This window comes from Dendrobates tinctorius, unplaced genomic scaffold (assembly GCF_039654945.1).
Source record: "Dendrobates tinctorius isolate UK_male_01 unplaced genomic scaffold, ASM3965494v1 ptg000132l, whole genome shotgun sequence".
Classification (NCBI taxonomy): Eukaryota; Metazoa; Chordata; class Amphibia; order Anura; family Dendrobatidae; genus Dendrobates; species Dendrobates tinctorius.
In genome coordinates, this window is record NW_027361800.1 from 6,190,391 (window position 1) to 6,209,225 (window position 18,835).

At 45.2% G+C, this 18,835-nt stretch overlaps 1 protein-coding gene across 6 annotated transcripts in view; it reads right to left on the reverse strand.

Moving 5' to 3' along the window:
• LOC141048054 (scaffold attachment factor B2-like) overlaps positions 1 to 18,835 on the reverse strand; it is a 350,882-nt gene that overhangs the window by 15,058 nt on the left and 316,989 nt on the right. For 3 of the 6 annotated variants that reach the window (XM_073543402.1, XM_073543398.1, XM_073543396.1), the window contains one exon: positions 5,953 to 6,013. The exons of 1 other annotated variant lie outside the window; for it this stretch is intronic. In XM_073543402.1, the coding sequence (XP_073399503.1) occupies positions 5,953 to 6,013 (61 nt within the window). Of the gene's footprint in view, positions 1 to 5,941; positions 6,014 to 18,835 lie in introns of all 6 variants that reach the window. 2 more of the 6 variants (XM_073543399.1, XM_073543401.1) reach the window with 1 other exon arrangement.

Consider the following 18,835-nt stretch of genomic DNA (forward strand, 5'->3'; position numbering starts at 1 on the left):
AATGACCCCTGCTGCCTCCTCACCACTACTGGAGCTACCGCCTCAATCACTGGAGCTGCTGCAACTCCCCAACCATCCTGTAGCATGTAAGCCCGAAAGGGCATAGTCCTCTCTCCCCTCTATATCAGTCTGTGATTGTTAGTTTGTTTACTGTAACTTGATATCTGTAATTCGTATGTAAGGCTGGAGTCACACAGTCACCAGCGATCCTGACAACGATATCAATGTGTCAGGATCGCTGGTGTATCGCTATGTGATCGCTGGTGAGCTGTCAAACAGACAGCTTCACCAGCGATCAGCACTGCGACGCCCAGCGTAGCTGTGCACGTTAGTTACCACCCGATATGTACGTTAGTTACCATCTCCCTGCATCAGCGCGCTGGTAACTAACGTACACATCGGGTATCTAAGGGACGCACGATCGGACGCAATGTCACGTTTGGAGAGCCCCTGATATTCCTAAACAGTGGAACCCCCCCACAAGTGACCCCATTTTGGAAACTACACCCCCCAAGGAACTTATCTATATATGTGGTGAGAACTTTGAACCCACAAGGGCTTCACAGAAGTTTATAACGTACAGCCGTACAATTAAAAAAACATTTTTTCCACAAAAATGATCTTTTCACCCCTAATTTTTATTTTCCCAAGGGTAACAGGACCCTAAAAGTTATTGTGCAATTTGTCCCGAGTACGCTAATACCCTACATGTGGGGGCAAACCACTATTTGGGCGCATGACAGAGCTCGGAAGGGAAACAGCGCCATTTGACTTTTTTGGCTGGAATTGGGATTGGACGCCATGCTGGGTTTGGAAAGCCCATGTGTGCCATTAACAGTGGAAACCCCCCACAAATAACACAATTCTGGAAACTAGACCCCCCCAAGGAACTTATCTAGATGTGTGGTGAGCACTTTGAACCCCCAAGGGCTTCACAGAAGTTTATAACACCTGGGCGTGGAAATAAAAAAATCATTTTTTCCAAAAACATGATCTTTTAGTCGGCAATTTTTTATTTTCCCAAGGGTAACAGGAGAAATTGGACCCCAAAAGTTGTTATACAATTTGTCCTGAGTACGCCAATACCCCATGTGTGTGAGAAAACTACTGTATGGGCACACGTCAGGGCTTGGAAGGGAAGTAGTGACGTTTTAGAATGCAGATTTTGATGGAATGGTCTGAAGGTGTCATGATGCCTTTGGAGAGCCCCTGATGTACCTAAACAGTGGAAACCCCCCACAAGTGACCCCATTTTGGAAACTGGTGAGCACTTTGAACCCCAAGTGTGTCACAAAAGTTTATAATGCCCGGGCGTGAAAATAAAAAAATCATTTTTTTCCCCACAAAAATGATATTTTTGCCCCTAATTTTTTATTTTCCTAAGGGTAACAGGAGCAATCGGACCCCAAAAGTTGTTTTTCAATTTGCCCTGAGTAGGCTGATACCCCATATGTGGGGGTAAAACACTGTTTGTGCAAATGGCACAGCTTGGAAGGGAAGGAGCACCATTTGACTTTTTCAATGCAGAATTGGCTGGAATTGAGATCAGACGCCATGTTGCGTTTGGAGAGCACCTGATGTGCCCAAACAGTGGAAACCCCCCCCAATTCTAACTCCAACACACCCTTAACCCTAATCTCAGCCCTAACCCTAATGGGAAAATGGAAATACATACATTTTTTTAATTTTATGCAATGAAAACAATTTTATATAAAAAAATTATTTTTGCATCGCTTTATTCTGCGAGCTATAACTTTTTTATTTTTTTGCTGATGACGCTGTGTGGCGGCTCGTTTTTTGCGGGACAAGATATGTTTTCAGCGGTACCATGGATATTTATATCAGTCTTTTTGATCGCGCGTTATTGCACTTTTTGTTCGGCGGTATGATAAAGCATTTTTTGCTTTGTTTTTTATTTTTTAAGGGGTTCGCTAAAGGGGACAGTTTTATAGGGCGGGTCGTTAAGGACGCGGCGATACTAAATGTGTACTTATTTTTTTTTATTTCCAAAAAATGAATTTATTATTTTTTTTAGCTTTATTATACTGTCCCAGGGGGGACATCACTGTCACGTGTGAGATTGCTGATCTGACACATCACAGATCGCTGTGACAGATCAGCGATCTGACACAGGCACTGAGGAAGTCTGCTCCCTGCAGGACCCCGAACGTCCCCGCCGCCATATTAGATCCAGGGACCTGCAGGGAAGGAGGCCCCCAGAACAGTGTAGCACATCGTGCTGCTTCGGGGGCTCAGGGAAGTACGGAGGGAGCCCCCTCCTTGACGATGCTTCCCTAAAGCCCCGGTACACTGCGATCATGTTTGATTGCAGAGTGCCAGGGGTTAACGTGTCGGGTGTGATAATCAGCAGACACCCGGCCGCTGATCACTATGACGTACTATCCCGTCCTTGGGAATTAAGTCCCAGGGCACATGGACAGGATAGTACATCATATGGCAGAAAGGGGTTAAGCTTTTACTAGAATTTACAAAACAAATATTTGAGAGATGTTTGGGGCATATAAAGTTGAAACCAGAAGTTTGCATACACTATATAAAAATACACATATGCATGTTTTTCTCAATATCTGACAAGTAATCAGAATAAATCTTTCCCATTTTAGGTCAATTAGGATTACCATAATTATTAATATTTGACTAATGCCAGAATAATGAGAGAGAATGTTTTAAGGCATTTTTACTTACTGCAAAGTCAAAAGTTTACATATATTTCATTAGTATTTGGTACTATTGCCCTTGAACTGAATTACTTGGGTCAAACTTTTGGGATAGCCTTCTACAAGCTTCTCAATAGTTGGTCAGAAATTTGGCCCATTTCTCATGACAAAACTGGTGTAACTGATCCAGGTTTGTAGGTCGCATTGCTTGCACTTGCCTTTTCAGCTTTGCCCATAAATTTTCAATAGGATTGAGATCAGGGCTTTGTGATGGCCAGTCCAAAACATTGACTTTGCTATACTTATGCCACTTATACAGCACTCGTTTCACTTTAACACAATCTTACCAGCTTTTGCATTTGTCCTTGGGTTGATATCCACATGTTGGACCAAAACATGTTCATCTCTGGGACACAGAACCCATTTCCTTCCTGAGCGGTATGATGGCTGGACATTCCCATCTTGTTTGCCATTGCATATAACTGTACAGAAGAACGATGCACCTTCAGGTTTCTTGAAATTGTACCAAATGATGAGCCAGACTTGTGCAAGTCCACAATTCTCTTCCCGATATCTTGGCTGATTTCTCAAAGAAGCAGTGTGTTTCAGGTGTGCATTAAAATACATCCGGAGGTGTGTCTCCCAACTCAGATCAGAAGCTTACAAGCACATGACATCATGTGGGCAGTTGAGAATTGTTTAAAGGCATCGTAATCTTAGTGTGTAAACCTTTGACTTTGCAGTAAGTAATAACAATACAGTAAAACATTCTCTCTCCATTATTCTGGCATTTGTCAAATAATTATGGTAATCCTAATTCACCCAAGACGGGAAAGGTTTATTCTGATTTCATGTCAGATATTGAGGAAAAACATGCATGTGCCTTTTCATATAGTGTATGCAAGCTTCTGGTTTCAACTGTATGTATTTATTAAACAATCAACATAGATGGTAACATGTAGTAATATATAGTCGGCAAACCCTGCAATTTACAACCATGTGGTAGCCTTATAAAGGGTCCATATAGGCATAGGTAAGAGTTAGCAAACAAGATTACGAGGCTTTTACCTTACAACAACAATAGATGCAGGGGCTCTGAGGGTTCTATAAGGTAATATACGGTCTTGTTATTTGCCAAAGTTTGCTAACTCTTACCTATGCCTACATGGACCCTTTAGAAGCCATGGTTGTAAATTGCAAGGTTTGCCTACTATATACTATTACTACATGTTACCATCTATGTTGATTGTTTAAGAAATACTTATATATGTATTAGCACCTAATCTATGTGCCCCATGCACAATTGTTTCACAAAAAGGTAAGTCCCCTCTTTCACCTGCCTGCAAATTTTCTATTAACGACCTTTTGTATTTTGAACAGTATTTTAGACTTCGACATATACTAGCAGAGGAGAAAACGGTCAAACAATTTGTCCCCATCAATACCAATATATAATAGCATTATGGACAAGCTATAATAATGCCCGATTTATAAACATTTATATTGAACATGCCATTTTCTTCTATGAGTAATCTTTTACTTTTCTAAAGCCCCCGTTACACACTGCGATATCGCTAGCAATATTGCTGTAAAGTCACCGATTTTGTGACGTTGCAGCGATATTGCTAGCGATATCGCTGCATGTGATACTTACCTCCGACCGGCTCCCCCGCTGGTTATCGCTGATCGCGCGAGAAGCTCCTGGATCATTTCTCGTCGGTCACTTCCTGCTGGCGCCGACGAGCGACGCGTGGAGCCGGGCGGGAGGACGCAGGATCGCCTCGTCTGACAGGTAAGTAGCGATCCCCGTCCCCAGCGATGTCGCTGGTGAGATCTGCCTGTTTGGCAGCTCACTAGCGACCACCTAGCGATGCACCAGCGATCCTGACCGCGTCATATCACTGGTCGGGATCGCTGGTGCATCGCTAGGTGTAACGGTACCCTAACATGACAGTGATGGTATCAAATTCACAGATGTACTGCTCTTTATTGAACGAGAAGATTCTATCAATGAAATGTAGCTCCCCACACCAACAGCAGTCATGCAGCCCCACATGACACTTCCATCGCCATGTTTCACTGTAGGCACCACTCTTTTTCTTTGCACTCCTCACCTTTGCGATGGCACAAAGTTTTGAAACAATAAGTAAAAAAAACACCTATCTAGGTCTCATCACTCCAGAGTACATAGTCAAAGTAGACTTTACATTTTTCAACAAAGGCCCTAGCAAATTGTATGTGGGTTTTGTGCATGGGTTTTAGGAGTCTTCCTTCATGGATGACACCCATGCATGCCCTTCTGCTGCATATTGAGTCACGGGAAACACTCCCAAGGGTTTGCCTTTCTCATTCTTTAGCTAATTACAAAGAACTTCCAGGTCTATTTTTCTTCAACCGTTCTCATCAGACACTCCTCTTTTTAGGTGTCAACTTGTCAGGCTGGACATCTGTGAGATGGCTGCAGTTCCAATATTTGTAACATTTATGTATCACTTTTGCTTCAGTATTACTGACTGGTAAGTAATTTTTTGCTGATTGTCTTACAACCTTCACCTTTCTTGCATAAAGAAATTATTTTCTCTCTCCGGTCTTCTGAGATTTCTCTTACAAGTTGTGCCATTACTGACAGCATGAAATGGGAAGGAATTTTTTTTTAAGATCTTTTTTAGTAACTGTCTGCTGGACACCTGTTTGATGAATAATTACTTACCTGGGGGTTTGAATTCTTGTAAATTAGAATTTTGCTGTCTAAACTCTAGCTTTGCTCTTAAGGCTTTGGTTGCAACATGGTTATGAATGAATTTAAGAAAATAGATTTTCTGGGCTTGCAAAATAACTTTTGAATTTAATGCCTTACATCTGTCAGTGTATTTTGAAGTAAGGCTTAACATAAAAAAATCTTGAATCTGAACGTAAACTAAAAGTTTCTGATAAATATGTTGGGGTGTTAGAATTTATGGGGAACTCTGTCTATGAGGCAGAGTGTTTCAAGAGGCCCAAAGCCAGTCTGAAAACTGTAATCCAAACTTTGACCATGGAGGCAAGATGTGTGAAACCAGTAGATTTGTAACATGTTGATCAAGAGGAAGACAGTCAATTAGATATGAGAAAAACCTGTTTCCCATGCCAAATATCACAATAAGAAAAAATCCCTAGATCTGTGACATTACTGATACACTATTCAATACATAAAGGTAATGGTTTCTTTCAGTTTCTGGTGTCCAGAATTTCCACAAGTTTTGTTTATCGTGCACAGAACATACCGTAAGCTTACCTATGAACGCCTCCTTTATTCATTTGTCCTTGCCCAGATGGATCTGGCATCCCACGGTCACCTTTTGTAAAAAGCAAGTGTAAGTTATAGTATGAGCTAAAAACTAATTTTTAACAAGTATATCATGATCGAAACCAGTTTTTATCATCTCCAGTCCTCAAGCTCCCTAATATTAGCCATGTTTTAAGGATATTGTAAATTCATAGTAGAAGGGTGCAGCAAGAAGCAGGATTTAAGCAAAAGAAGGCATTACATTTCATCATTAAATCCAGACTAAATCTTTATTCAAAAGTCTATTTTGCATCAGTATTACTAAGCATACACCAGAAGTAGGTCCAAAACACAGAAAAGGTACAGATCTTTCAATTATAGTATCTGTCTTTGCAGGTTTCACTAAATTTAGCTTGCAAATACGGATTCAAATTACTGACCAACATACAGTATAGTGAGGTGCTTATTTAGAAGGCCATAAATTATATAGTTTGGGTTGGGATTGTGGTTAGGGGTGTGTAGTGGTGGGTTAGGGTTGGGATTAGGGTTAGGAGTGTGTTAGAGTTAGAATTGGGGGGGGTTCCACTGTTTAGGTACATCAGGGGGTCTCATCGGCGGCCAGCATTGGTAGCTTATGCGAAAAGGCGTGTATTTATTTTGACCATTTTTTACAACCCATGGTCAAGGATTTACCTTCTTTTGTACAGAACACTTCCCACTTCATAAGGATCTGTCGTGGGATGAATTTGCCATCTTAAGTTCTGTTGGTAACATGTGACATTGAATCTTTATATTCGAACAGTAACCATGAAGATGGCATCACAGCCGTTCTTTATTTTTTTGACCTACTTACTCAGATAGAATGCATGAATCTTTGGTCACAGATCAGTTAGATTTCATTTTAAAACACAATTACTTTTTATTTGACAGATCATTCTATTGGCAGACATCAGATAGTTTACCCGTTAAATTGTTTCAAGGATAAAGTGCAGTATCGGTCACGTTTTATCAACGACATTTTCTTTGTCTGGTTGGGAACATAAGAGGAATGTTGGATGTTCATTGAACATCTTAACAATAACATGCATAACATCATCCCGACTTTCTCTGTCTTCTTCCTGAGTGACTTTTTTCGATCAAGGTCGGACGATGGCACTATTTTTACAAAATTGTTTCGAAAACCCACTGCCACCAACAGTCTTCTTGATTATCGGAGTTTCCATGCACCCCATACAAGGAATGGGGTACCTATCGGACAGTTTTTAAGGACCAGAAGAAATTGCACTAGTGATAATGACTTTCACTGTGAAGCCTCACAAGTAACTGAACCTTTCAGACAAAGGAAGTATCCGCTTAAAAGCATCTCTGTGGCATATCAATGGGCCAGAGTTCACACACATGATTCTTTGCTTGCTACGCGGAACAGGACACGGGACCATAAACCACAGTCCATCATCCGATATACAACCCCTGGCAAAAATTATGGAATCACCGGCCTTGGAGGATGTTCATTCAGTTTAACCCCTTTACCCCCAAGGGTGATTTGCACGTTCATGACCGGGTCAATTTTTACAATTCTGACCACTGTCCCTTTATGAGGTAATAACTCTGAAACGCTTCCATGGATCCCGGTGATTCTGACATTGTTTTCTCGTGACATATTGTACTTCATGTTAGTGGTAAAATTTCATTGATATAACTTGCGCTTATTTGTGAAAAAATCGGAAATTTGGTGAAAATTTCGCAATTTTCCAACTTTGAATTTTTTTGCCCTTAAATCACAGAGATATGGCACACAAAAAACTTAACATTTCCCACATGTTTACATCAGCACAATTTTGGAACCAACATTTTTTTTGTTGGGAAGTTATAAGGGTTAAAAATTGACCAGCGATTTCTCATTTTTGCAACACCATTTTATTTTTACGGACCACATCACATTTGAAGCCACTTTGAGGAGTCTATATGATAGAAAATACCCAAAAGTGACACCATTCTAAAAACTGCACCCCTCAAGGTGCTCAAAATCACATTAAAGAAGTTTATTAACCCTTCAGGTGCTTCACAGGAATTTTTTGAATGTTTAAAAAAAATGAACATTTAACCTTCACAAAAAAATTACTTCAGGTCCAATTTTTATTTTACCAAGGGCAACAGGAGAAATTGGACTGCAAAAGTTATTGTGCAATTTGTCCTGAGTACGCTGATACCTGATACAGTCATATGTTAAAGTTTGGGCACCCCTATTAATGTTAACCTTTTTTCTTTATAACAATTTTGGTTTTTGCAACAGCTATTTCAGTTTCATATATCTAATAACTGATGGACTCCGTTATATTTCTGGATTCAAATGAGGTTTATTGTACTAACAGAAAATGTGCAATCTGCATTTAAACAAAATTTGACCGGTGTAAAAGTATGGGCACCCTTATCATTTTCTTGATTTGAACACTCCTAACTACTTTTTACTGACTTCCTGAAGCACTAAATTGGTTTTGTAACCTCATTGAGCTTTGAACTTCATAGCCAGGTGTATCAAATCATGAGAAAAGGTATTTAAGGTGGCCACTTGCAAGTAGTTCTCCTATTTGATTCTCCTATGAAGAGTGGCATCATGGGCTCCTCAAAACAACGCTCAAATGATCTGAAAACAAAGATTATTCAACATAGCTTTTCAGGGGAAGGATACAAAAAGTTGTCTCAGAGATTTAACCTGTCAGTTTCCACTGTGCGGAACATAGTAAGGAAATGGAAGAACACAGGTACAGTTCTTGTTAAGCCCAGAAGTGGCAGGCCAAGAAAAATATCAGAAAGGCAGAGAAGAAGAATGGTGAGAACAGTCAAGGACGATCCACAGACCACCTCCAAAGACCTGCAGCATCATCTTGCTGCAGATGGTGTCACTGTGCATCGGTCAACAATACAGTGCACTTTGCACAAGGAGAAGCTGTATGGGAGAGTGATGCGAAAGAAGCTGTTTCTGCAAGCACGCCACAAACAGAGTCACTTGAGGTATGCAAAAGTACATTTGGACAAGCCAGTTACATTTTGGAAGAAGGTCCTGTGGACTGATGAAACAAAGATTGAGTTGTTTGGTCATACAAAAAGGCGTTATGCATGGAGGCTAAAAAACACAGCATTCCAAGAAAAACACTTGCTACCCACAGTAAAATTTGGTGGAGTTTCCATCATGCTTTGGGGCTGTGTGGCCAATGCCGGCACCGGGAATCTTGTTAAAGTTGAGGGTCGCATGGATTCAACTCAGTATCAGCAGATTCTTGACAATAATGTGCAAGAGTCAGTGACGAAGTTGAAGTTACGCAGGGGATGGATATTTCAGCAAGACAATGATCCAAAACACCGCTCCAAATCTACTCAGGCATTCATGCAGAGGAACAATTACAATGTTCGGGAATGGCCATCCCAGTCCCCAGACCTGAATATCATTGAACATCTGTGGGATGATTTGAAGCGGGCTGTCCATGCTCGGCGACCATCAAACTTAACTGAACTGGAATTGTTTTGTAAACAGGAATGGTCACAAATACCTTCATCCAGGAACTCATTAATAGCTACAGGAAGTGACTAGAGGCTGTTATTTTGCAAAAGGAGGATCTACGAAATATTAATGTCACTTTTATGTTGAGGTGCCCATACTTTTGCACCGGTCAAATTTTGTTTAAATGCAGATTGCACATTTTCTGTTAGTACAATAAACCTCATTTGAATCCAGAAATATAACTGAGTCCATCAGTTATTAGATATATGAAACTGAAATAGCTGTTGCAAAAACCTAAATTGTTATAAAGAAAAAATGTTAGCATTAATAGGGGTGCCCAAACTTTAACATATGACTGTATGTGGGGGGAACCACTGTTTCAGCACATGGCAGAGCTCAGAAGGGAAGGAGCGCAGTTTGACTTTCAATTCAAAATTGGCTGGAATTCAGATCGGACGCCATGTCACGTTTGGAGAGCCCCTGATGTGCCTAAACAGTGGAAACCAGCCACAAGTGACCCCATTTTGGAAACTAGACCCCCAAAGGAACTTATCTAGATGTGTGGTGAGAACTTTGAACCTCCCAGGGCTTCACAGAAGTTTATAACGTACAGCCGTAAAATTAAAATATCACATTTTTTCCACAAAAATGATCTTTTCAACCCCAATTATTTTCCCAAGGGTAACAGGACCCCAAAAGCTATTGTGCAATTTGTCCTGAAAAATACCGTTAACCGGTGAGTAACTAAGACTTTATTCGGTCGTCCATGACAGCACCACCTGAGAGAATTACAGAGAGTAATAACTACTTTAGGGAGGGACTACAGCCTGCAGCACCCTTATCCCAAAAGAGAGGTCTGTGGAAGCACCCAAGTCTAGCCTATAATGACTATAAAAGGTGTTCGGAGAGGACCAAGTAGCCGCCTTACATATCTGGTCGATGGAGACTTCTGATCTCTCGGCCCACGAGGTCGCCATGGCTCTGGTGGAATGTGCCCTCAGCTTCCCGGTTGGCGACCTGCCTTTTGAGGTGTATGCTAAGGCAATCGCTTCTCTAATCCACCTGGCTAGTGTATTCTTTGATACTCTATAACCTTTCCTAGGGCCTTGGTGGGAAATAAACAGGGCATCATCTTTCTTCCAAGGATCGGTAGCTGCCACATATTCTATAAGGCACTTCCTAACATCCAGGGTATGTAGTTTCTCTTCCTTATTATTAGCCGGATTAGGGAGGAAGGATGGAAGGACTACTTCCTGAGTCCTATGAAAGTTAGAAACCACTTTAGGTAAATACGCTGGATCAGGTGTGAGTATTACTCTATCATTTTTAATCTGTATATAAGGAGGACGCCTAGATAATGCCTGGATGTCGCTAACTCTGCGAGCAGAGGTTAGAGCTACTAGGAAAGCTACTTTGAGGGACAGGTTTTTTATGGAAGCTGATGAAATAGGTTCGAATGGAGCTTCCGTCATGGCCGTGAGGACTAGATTCAAGTCCCATGGCATGAATCTATCCTTCACTACCGGGCCTGGCCCTTCCTGCTGCTTTAATGAATCTACTGATCCAGTAATTACCCACGATGTTGCAGCTAAAGAGGGCCCCAAAGGCTGCTACTTGTACTTTAAGGGTACTAGTGGAAAGCCCCATGTCCAGACCATTCTGAAGAAATTCTAAGATCTGATTTATAGGTGTTGAACCCCCAGCGACTATTCCCGAGCTGTGAAGGAATTTCTTCCAAATTCTAACATAGATTTTGGTAGTAATGGCCTTTCTACTTTTAACAAGGGTATTAATTAAGTCTGGGGAGAAGCCTTTATCTTTTAAGAGCGCCCGCTCAAACTCCACGCCGTCAGATGTAGGCCAGCCACCTGAGGATGGAAGACTGGGCCCTGGGATAGGAGATCCGGGATGTCCGGAAGAACCCAAGGATCGGACACCGACATGGTCCTGAGGCAAGAAAACCAAGCCCTCCTGGGCCAAAATGGGGCGATGACTATAACCCTTGCTCTGTCTTTTCTGATCTTTCTCAACACCAAGGGTAGTAGCGATAGGGGAGGGAAGGCATATGCTAGCCTGAAGTCCCACTTTATCAGAAAGGCATCTACTGCCAGGGGGTTCTCTCTGGGATTTAGGGAGCAGAATAGTCTCAATTTTCTGTTTTCTTTGGTGGCGAAGAGGTCTACCTCTGGCTGTCCCCACCTTTGCACAATCAGGTGGAAGATCGAGATGTTTAGGGACCATTCTCCTTGCCTTAGCAGATTGCGGCTTAAGAAATCTGCCATAATGTTTTCTTTCCCTTTTATGTGTTGCGCTGTCAAAGATAGAAAATGCTGCTCTGCTAGTTGGAACAACGGTTCTGCCACATTCATCAGGGGTTTGGAACGAGTCCCGCCTTGGTGGTTGATATAAGCCACGGTGACCTGATTGTCGGAGAGCACTCGCACATGATGGCCCTGCAGATACATAAGTAGCTTCTTAGCTGCCTGTTCTACTGCTGTCAATTCTTTCAAATTAGATGACATTTATCTGGTGCTGGTCCCATAGGCCCTGGACCACGACCTCACCCATATGATCTCCCCAGCCAGAAGGGCTAGCATCCGTAGTGACTATGCGGGATACGTCGAATTCCCAGGGAACTCCTCTGGATAAATTATCCTTGTCCAGCCACCACTCTAGGGACTCCCTTGTGTTTCGGGACAAGGTTAGCTGGCCCTCTAAGTAACCTCCGAGGATTTTTTGATGCAGTAAAACCTCGCCCTGAAGTGTTCTTGAATGAAACTGGGCCCACTGCACCGCTGGGATACAGGAGGAAAGGGAACCCAGAAGGGACATGGCTTTCCTAAGGGACATGGTGGGGTTATTGGAAGCATTTAGGACCTGAAAGTGTAAGAGAACAAGCTTCTCCGGAGGCAGACGGCATTCCCGTTTCTCAGAATCTAGAATCAGGCCTAAAAACTGCTGGATTTTCCTCAGCTGTAACCGAGATTTTTTTATATTTAGCAGCCATCCTAACCGCTCCAGGGCAGACATTGCCCTCTGTAGCTGTTCCGTACAATGTTTTGCCGTTTTTCCTATAAATCAGGAAGTCATCTAAGTAGGGTACTACTAGAATGTCAGATTCACGTAGATGGGCCATAACTTCCGCTACTACTTTGGTAAATACCCGGGGAGCGACTGCCACCCCAAAGGGGAGGGCCGCATATTGGAAATGTTCAACTGACCCATTTAACTGAACCGCCACTCCGAGGAAGCGCTGATGAGCTGCATGAATGGGTATATGGTAGTAAGCATCTTTTAAATCCAACACCACCATAAAGCAGTTTTGAAACAATTTTATTGTTGAATTGTTTCCATTTTAAACGGGCGTATAACCAAGAATTCATTAAGGGACTTAAGATTAATTATAGTCCTAAAGGAACTGTCTGGCTTGCGGACCAGGAACAGAGGGGAGTAGAAACCTTTCCCCCTTTCACCTTCTGGAACCACAGTTAGGACCTTCTTAAGGCAAAGATCATGAACCTCGGCCTCCAGTGCAGCTTGTTCTGATGTGGAGGACCTGATTGGGGTGACCCTAAATCGATCATGGGGAACCCGGGTGAATTCCAGTTGTAGACCCGTAGCTATCACCCCCAGTATCCAATTACTATCTGAAATCATGGACCAGGCTGGGTAGAAGGCAGCTAGTCTCCCCCCTACCGGGGCCTCTAGTCATTGGGGCGGCTTTTTAGTGTCCCGTGCTGGACCTTCCTGGCGCCCCCCTCCTCCAAACATGAAACCTGTACCTCTCCTTTTGTCATCCCATCTGCCCTGATCTCTGGACGACCTTCTACGGAAATATCCTTTCCTGGTAAAGGGGCGTCTATAAGAAGGATTCGGGAGGCTCGGAAACTTCTTTTTATCATCCCCGGCTTTCTCTAACAGTTCATCCAGGGCAGAGACAAATAGATATTCCCCCTCGCAAGGAATGGAGCAGAGTTGTGACCTGGCCTGGATATCCCCTGGCCAGCATTTTAACCAGAGGGCCCTTCGAGCTGCGTTAGATAACCCTGCGGATCTAGCCGCCATCCTTGCAGAGTCTGCTGAGGCATCGGCCAGGAAAGCAGCGGCACTCTGGAAGATTGGTAGGGTTTTCCGAATGGATGCTCTTGAGGCTCCGTCTCTCAGATGGGAATCCAGTTGATCTAGCCAGACCATCATGGATCTGGCTGTACAAGTGGCAGCTATCGCTGGTCTTAGGGTGCCTGCTGACATCTCCCATGTTCCCTTTAGAAAGGAATCCGCTTTTTTATCCAGCGGGTCTTTTAGGGAGGCCCTGTCATCGAAAGGGATGGAAGATTTTCTGGAGGCTTTGGCTACTGCCGCGTCCAGCTTAGGGGCCTTATCCCATCTGTTCACCACTGGGTCATCAAATGGGTACCTTCGTTTGAAGGCCGGTGGCAAGGAGCCTCTTTTTTCGGGTTTTTTCCACTCCCTATCTATTAAGCTCTGGACCTTATCATTTAAAGGGAAGGCCCTGCGCTTCCTGGGATCTAGACCTCCGAACATCACGTCTTGTGCCGAAAGTTCTGGTTTTGAGTCTGCTACTCCCATGGTGGACCTTATTGTTTTAACTAGTTTGTCCATCTGGTCTAACGGGAAGCAGAAATGGCTCGAGTCTTCATCCGAAGAAGACGAAGTGGAGGCCGGGGAATCCGAGGAGTCATTGTTCCTAGGAGCAACCGAGGACTCCGAACCTGAGAAGCTAACTTCTCTCCCCCTAGAAGAATCCCTTTTTGACAGGGCTTTCATTTCTGTCCTGATTATTTCTCTCAGGCTTGTGGTGAAATCCGGTGTTTCTTCCGCTACCTGTAAGGACGGGGGAGAATGTAAGGGCCTGTCAGTCTATCCCTGGCCCTCGTTCCCTTCCAACCCCTACCGTTTGTCGCACACATGGCTGACAATCTTTTGGGGTGGCCGTCTGGCAAGGGGCAACTACAGAGGGCACATTCCCTGTGCTTCTATTTTCCCATAGCTTTCCTCCCCTGCGAAAAATACATAAGGGAACACTGCATCAGGGTACATTCACGAAGATCTCTTACCCATGCAGGTGAGGCAGGTACCGGGATCACGGAGGGAGGCAGGAGGGTCCTTTAGCCTGGAGGAACTTCCGCGGCTCTGTTCACTCGATCGTTTTTTCTTCTGCTGGCCACTCGCATGAGGCTTCGCCACGGCCTCCTTCTGTGGCCGCTCCTCTATCTCGTCCTGCTGCTCTATGGGGGCTTCTGTCGTATCCATCGCTGGGCCTTCAGAAGCACCCCCGCAGCGTTGCCTCCTGCCTTTTAAGGCCTCCCTGTACCCGGGTCAGCAGGGTTCTGGCGTGGCACCTCCCCAGCATCCGCGAACCCCCCCTCGCCACGGGTACAGCGCGTCCCCCCCGGACCGCCGCGCACACTGGAAAGCCGGCCGGCACCCGACTTCCGGTTTCGGCGACCCCGGCCCCGCCCCTTCCGCCGCGTCACTTCCGCCGTGCGTCAGATACCGCGGGAGCGCGCGGAACGGAGCCGGCAGGGCGCCCCCGGCTCCGGTGTGCCCGCCGCCCCTACATGCGCCCGCCTGCGCCCGACAACCGGGCGCGACCGCCGACCCGGACGCGGGAGGATGACCGGACCCCGGGGGGAGACTCAGGAGGGGCGCATACGTACCTGGTGCCCGCACTTTGGAGACGGCTGTCCACCCTATGCTCCACCTGCTCCAACCACAGCCGTGGCGACCTACCCGGCCCCACCGTGGTGCTTCCAGGGACCCCGAACTGGACCGAGGTAGGAGATCCCCCCGCTACCTGAGTCGGTCAGCCGGCCTGGGAATCCCTTGTCGACTCCATGACGGACGATCTGTAGGGAGTCCTGTCCTCTAGGAACAGGAAACCAACTGATGCGTGGGAGAGGTGCCGCCCTTTTTGTATCTGTAGGTTTCCTGTTCCTAAAGGGCGGATCCCCTCTCTCAGGTGGTGCTGTCATGGACGACCGAATAAGTAGTGATGTTTTGGAATGCAGACTTTGATGGAATGGTCTGTGGGTGTCATGTCGCGTTTGGAGAGCCTCTGATGTGCCTAAACTGTTGAAACTCCCAACAAGTGACCCCATTTTGGAAACTAGACCCCCCCACGGTACTTATCTAGATGTGTGGTGAGCACTTTGAACCCCCAAGTGCTTCACTGAAGTATATAACGCCCGGGCGTGAAAATAAAAACACAGTTGTATTTTCCACAAAAATGATATTTTTGCCCCCAATTTTTTTTTTTTTTTTTTTTTAAGGGTAACAGGAGAAATAGGACAAATTGCAAAACAACTTTTGGGGTCCAGAGTAGGCTGATACCCCATATGTGGGGGTAAAACACTGCTTGGGCACATGGCAGAGCTTGGAAGGAAAGGAGCACCATTTGACTTTTTCAACGCAGAATTGGCTGGAATTGAGATCAGACGCCATGTTGCATTTGGAGAGCACCTGATGTGACCAAACAGTGGAAACCCCTCAATTCTAACTCCAACCTTAACCCTAATCTCAGCCCTTTTTTATTTTATTATTTTTCGCTAACTAAGGGGGTGATAAAGGGGTTTTCAGCGGTACCATGGTTATTTATATCCGTCTAAAGGGGTTAACTAATGGGACAGTTTTATAGGGCGGGTCGTTATGGATGCGGCGATACTAAATATGTGTACTTTTGTTTTTTTTTAATTTAGCGAGTTTTTATAAATTATTTTTACACTTTTTTTTTAACTTTATTATATTGTCCCAGGGGGAGACATCACTGTCATGTGTCAGATCGCTGATCTGACACGTCACACAGCGCTGTGACAGATCAGCGATCTGACAGGCGCTGCACAAGGCTTCCTCATGCCTGCGCTCTGCAGGCACTGAGGAAGCCGCCTCCCTGCAGGCCCCCGTGGCCAAATTGGATCCGGGGACCTGCAGAGAAGGAGGCACCTGCATCAGCGCTGCACACCGCGCTGCTGCGGGTGTCACAGGGAAGCACGAAGGGAGCCCCCTCCCTGCCGATGCTTCCCTAAACCCCCGGTACACTGCGATCGTGTTTGATCGCAGTGTGCCAGGGGATAACGTGCCGGGGACAGTCCGTGACCGCCCCTGACACATCGTGCCGGGTATAGTCCGTCAGATGTTAGGAAGGGGTTAATTTTGTAGAAAAAAAAACAGATCACAGACCAGACATGGCACAAAACTAAAGTCAATTCAAATGGCTACTTTCTGGCTTTAAGAAACACTAAAAGAAATCAAGAACAAAATATGTGGTAGTCAGTAATGGTTACTTTTTTAAACCAAGCATAGGGAAAAAAAATTATGGAATCATGAAAAACAAACAAAAAATACTCCAACACATCATTAGTATTTGGTTGCACCACCTCTGGCTTTTATAACGGCTTGCAGTCTCTGAGGCATGGACTTAATGAGTGTCAAACAGTACTCTTAATCACTCTTTCACCCACCTGCTTTCCCTTTCTCTGCTTCTTCTCACTGCTGGTGACATATCCCCCAATCCTGGCCCCCCCTGCCTCATACATCCCACTAATCCCCACCCCTATCTTTCTCACACTAAGACAAACTACCGCAATCCCTCCCACTTAAAACCTGTGCCACTGACCCCCTCCCTCTCGCACCCTCTTTCTGGAGCACTTTGGAATGCTCGCTCCATCTGCAACAAGCTCCACGTGATCCACAACCTCTTCACCTCCCGCAACCTTTCCTTCCTGGCCCTCTCTGAGACCTGGCTGACACCCCCTGACACTGCCTCCCCGGCCGCACAGAGTTATGGCAGCCTCCACTTTACCCACACTCCTGGACCTAGCAACAGACATGGTGGAGGAGTGGGTTTCCTCCTTTCTAAAAACTGCTCCTTCAACCCTATCCAACCCCCACCCTCCCTTATCCTCCCTTCTTTCAAGGTTCATTCTGTCCATATTTACTCTCCCTCTAATCTCCAAATGGCTGTCATATACCGACCACCGCGCTCAGCCACTGACTTCATCGACCAATTCTCCACCTGGCTCCTCCACTTTCTCTCTGCTGACTTCCCCACCATCATCATGGGGGACTTCAACATCCCCATTGACACCCCCCAGCCAGCAGCCTCCAAACTCCTGTCACTTACCTCATCCTTTGGACTTACTCAGTGGGCCTCCACAGCCACCCACACAGATGGACATACATTAGACCTCATCTTCACCCGCCTCTGTTCCCTACCTAAACTCACAACCTCTCCCTTCCCCCTATCTGACCACCATCTACTCACCTTCTCATCCTTGTCCTCTCACCTGCTCCCCATGTCCAGCCACTAGCACATCCTCGCAGAAACCTCGCAAACCTAGACATCCACAGACTCTCAGACTCTCTTCTACCTCTGTCCTCCATATCTTCACTCCACAACACGGACAGTGTCACCGCTTTCTACAACGCCACCCTCACATCAGCCATAGACTCAGTCCCTCCTCATGCATGGCAAAGTGGGACAAACCAATAGGCAACCCTGGCACAACAACCTCACCAAAAAACTTCGACAAGCATCCAGGGTCGCGGAACGGTGTTGGAAGAAAACACACCTGCCAGACGACTTCACTGCTTTCAAACAAGCTACACGTGCCTTTAAATCAGCCCTCACCTCTGCTAAATAGACCAATTTCACAAACCTTGTCTCTTCATTATCCCACAACCCAAAACAACTGTTCAGCTCATTCAACTCTCTCCTCCACCCACCACTGCCACCTCCAACTCCCCTCATCTCTGCCGAGGACTCTGCCACCTACAAAAAAAAAAAAAAAAAAAAATCAACCAAACAAGGCAAATCTTTACAGTTCCACCACCCCAACTGCTCCACATACCAGAACTCTGCCCTTCCCTAATAACCTCCCTCTCCAACATCACTGAAGGAGCGCTTACTCATCTCCTTTCCAAATCACGCCTCACCACCTGTTCACTTGACCCCATCCCTTCCCACCTGCTCCCCAACCTCACTAACATGATCATTCCAGCCCTAACCCATCTCTTCAACCTATCATTAACTTCTGGTACCTTCCTCTCTGCCTTCAAACATGCCACCATCACACCCATCCTCCAAAAATCAAACCTTGCCCCAACTGTTATGCCCAGCTATCGCCCCATATCACTGCTCCCGTTTGCTTCCAAACTCCTTGAACAGCATGTCCATGCTCAACTTTCCTCCAACCTCTCATCTAACTCCCTCCTTGACATCCTGCAATCTGGCTTCCATCCCCACCACTCCAATGAAACTGCCCTGACCAAAATTACTAATGACTTACAGCCAAAGCTAACAGACAGTTCTCCATCCTCCTCCTTCTTAACCTGCCCTCTGCCTTTGACACAGTTGACCACTGCCTACTGCTA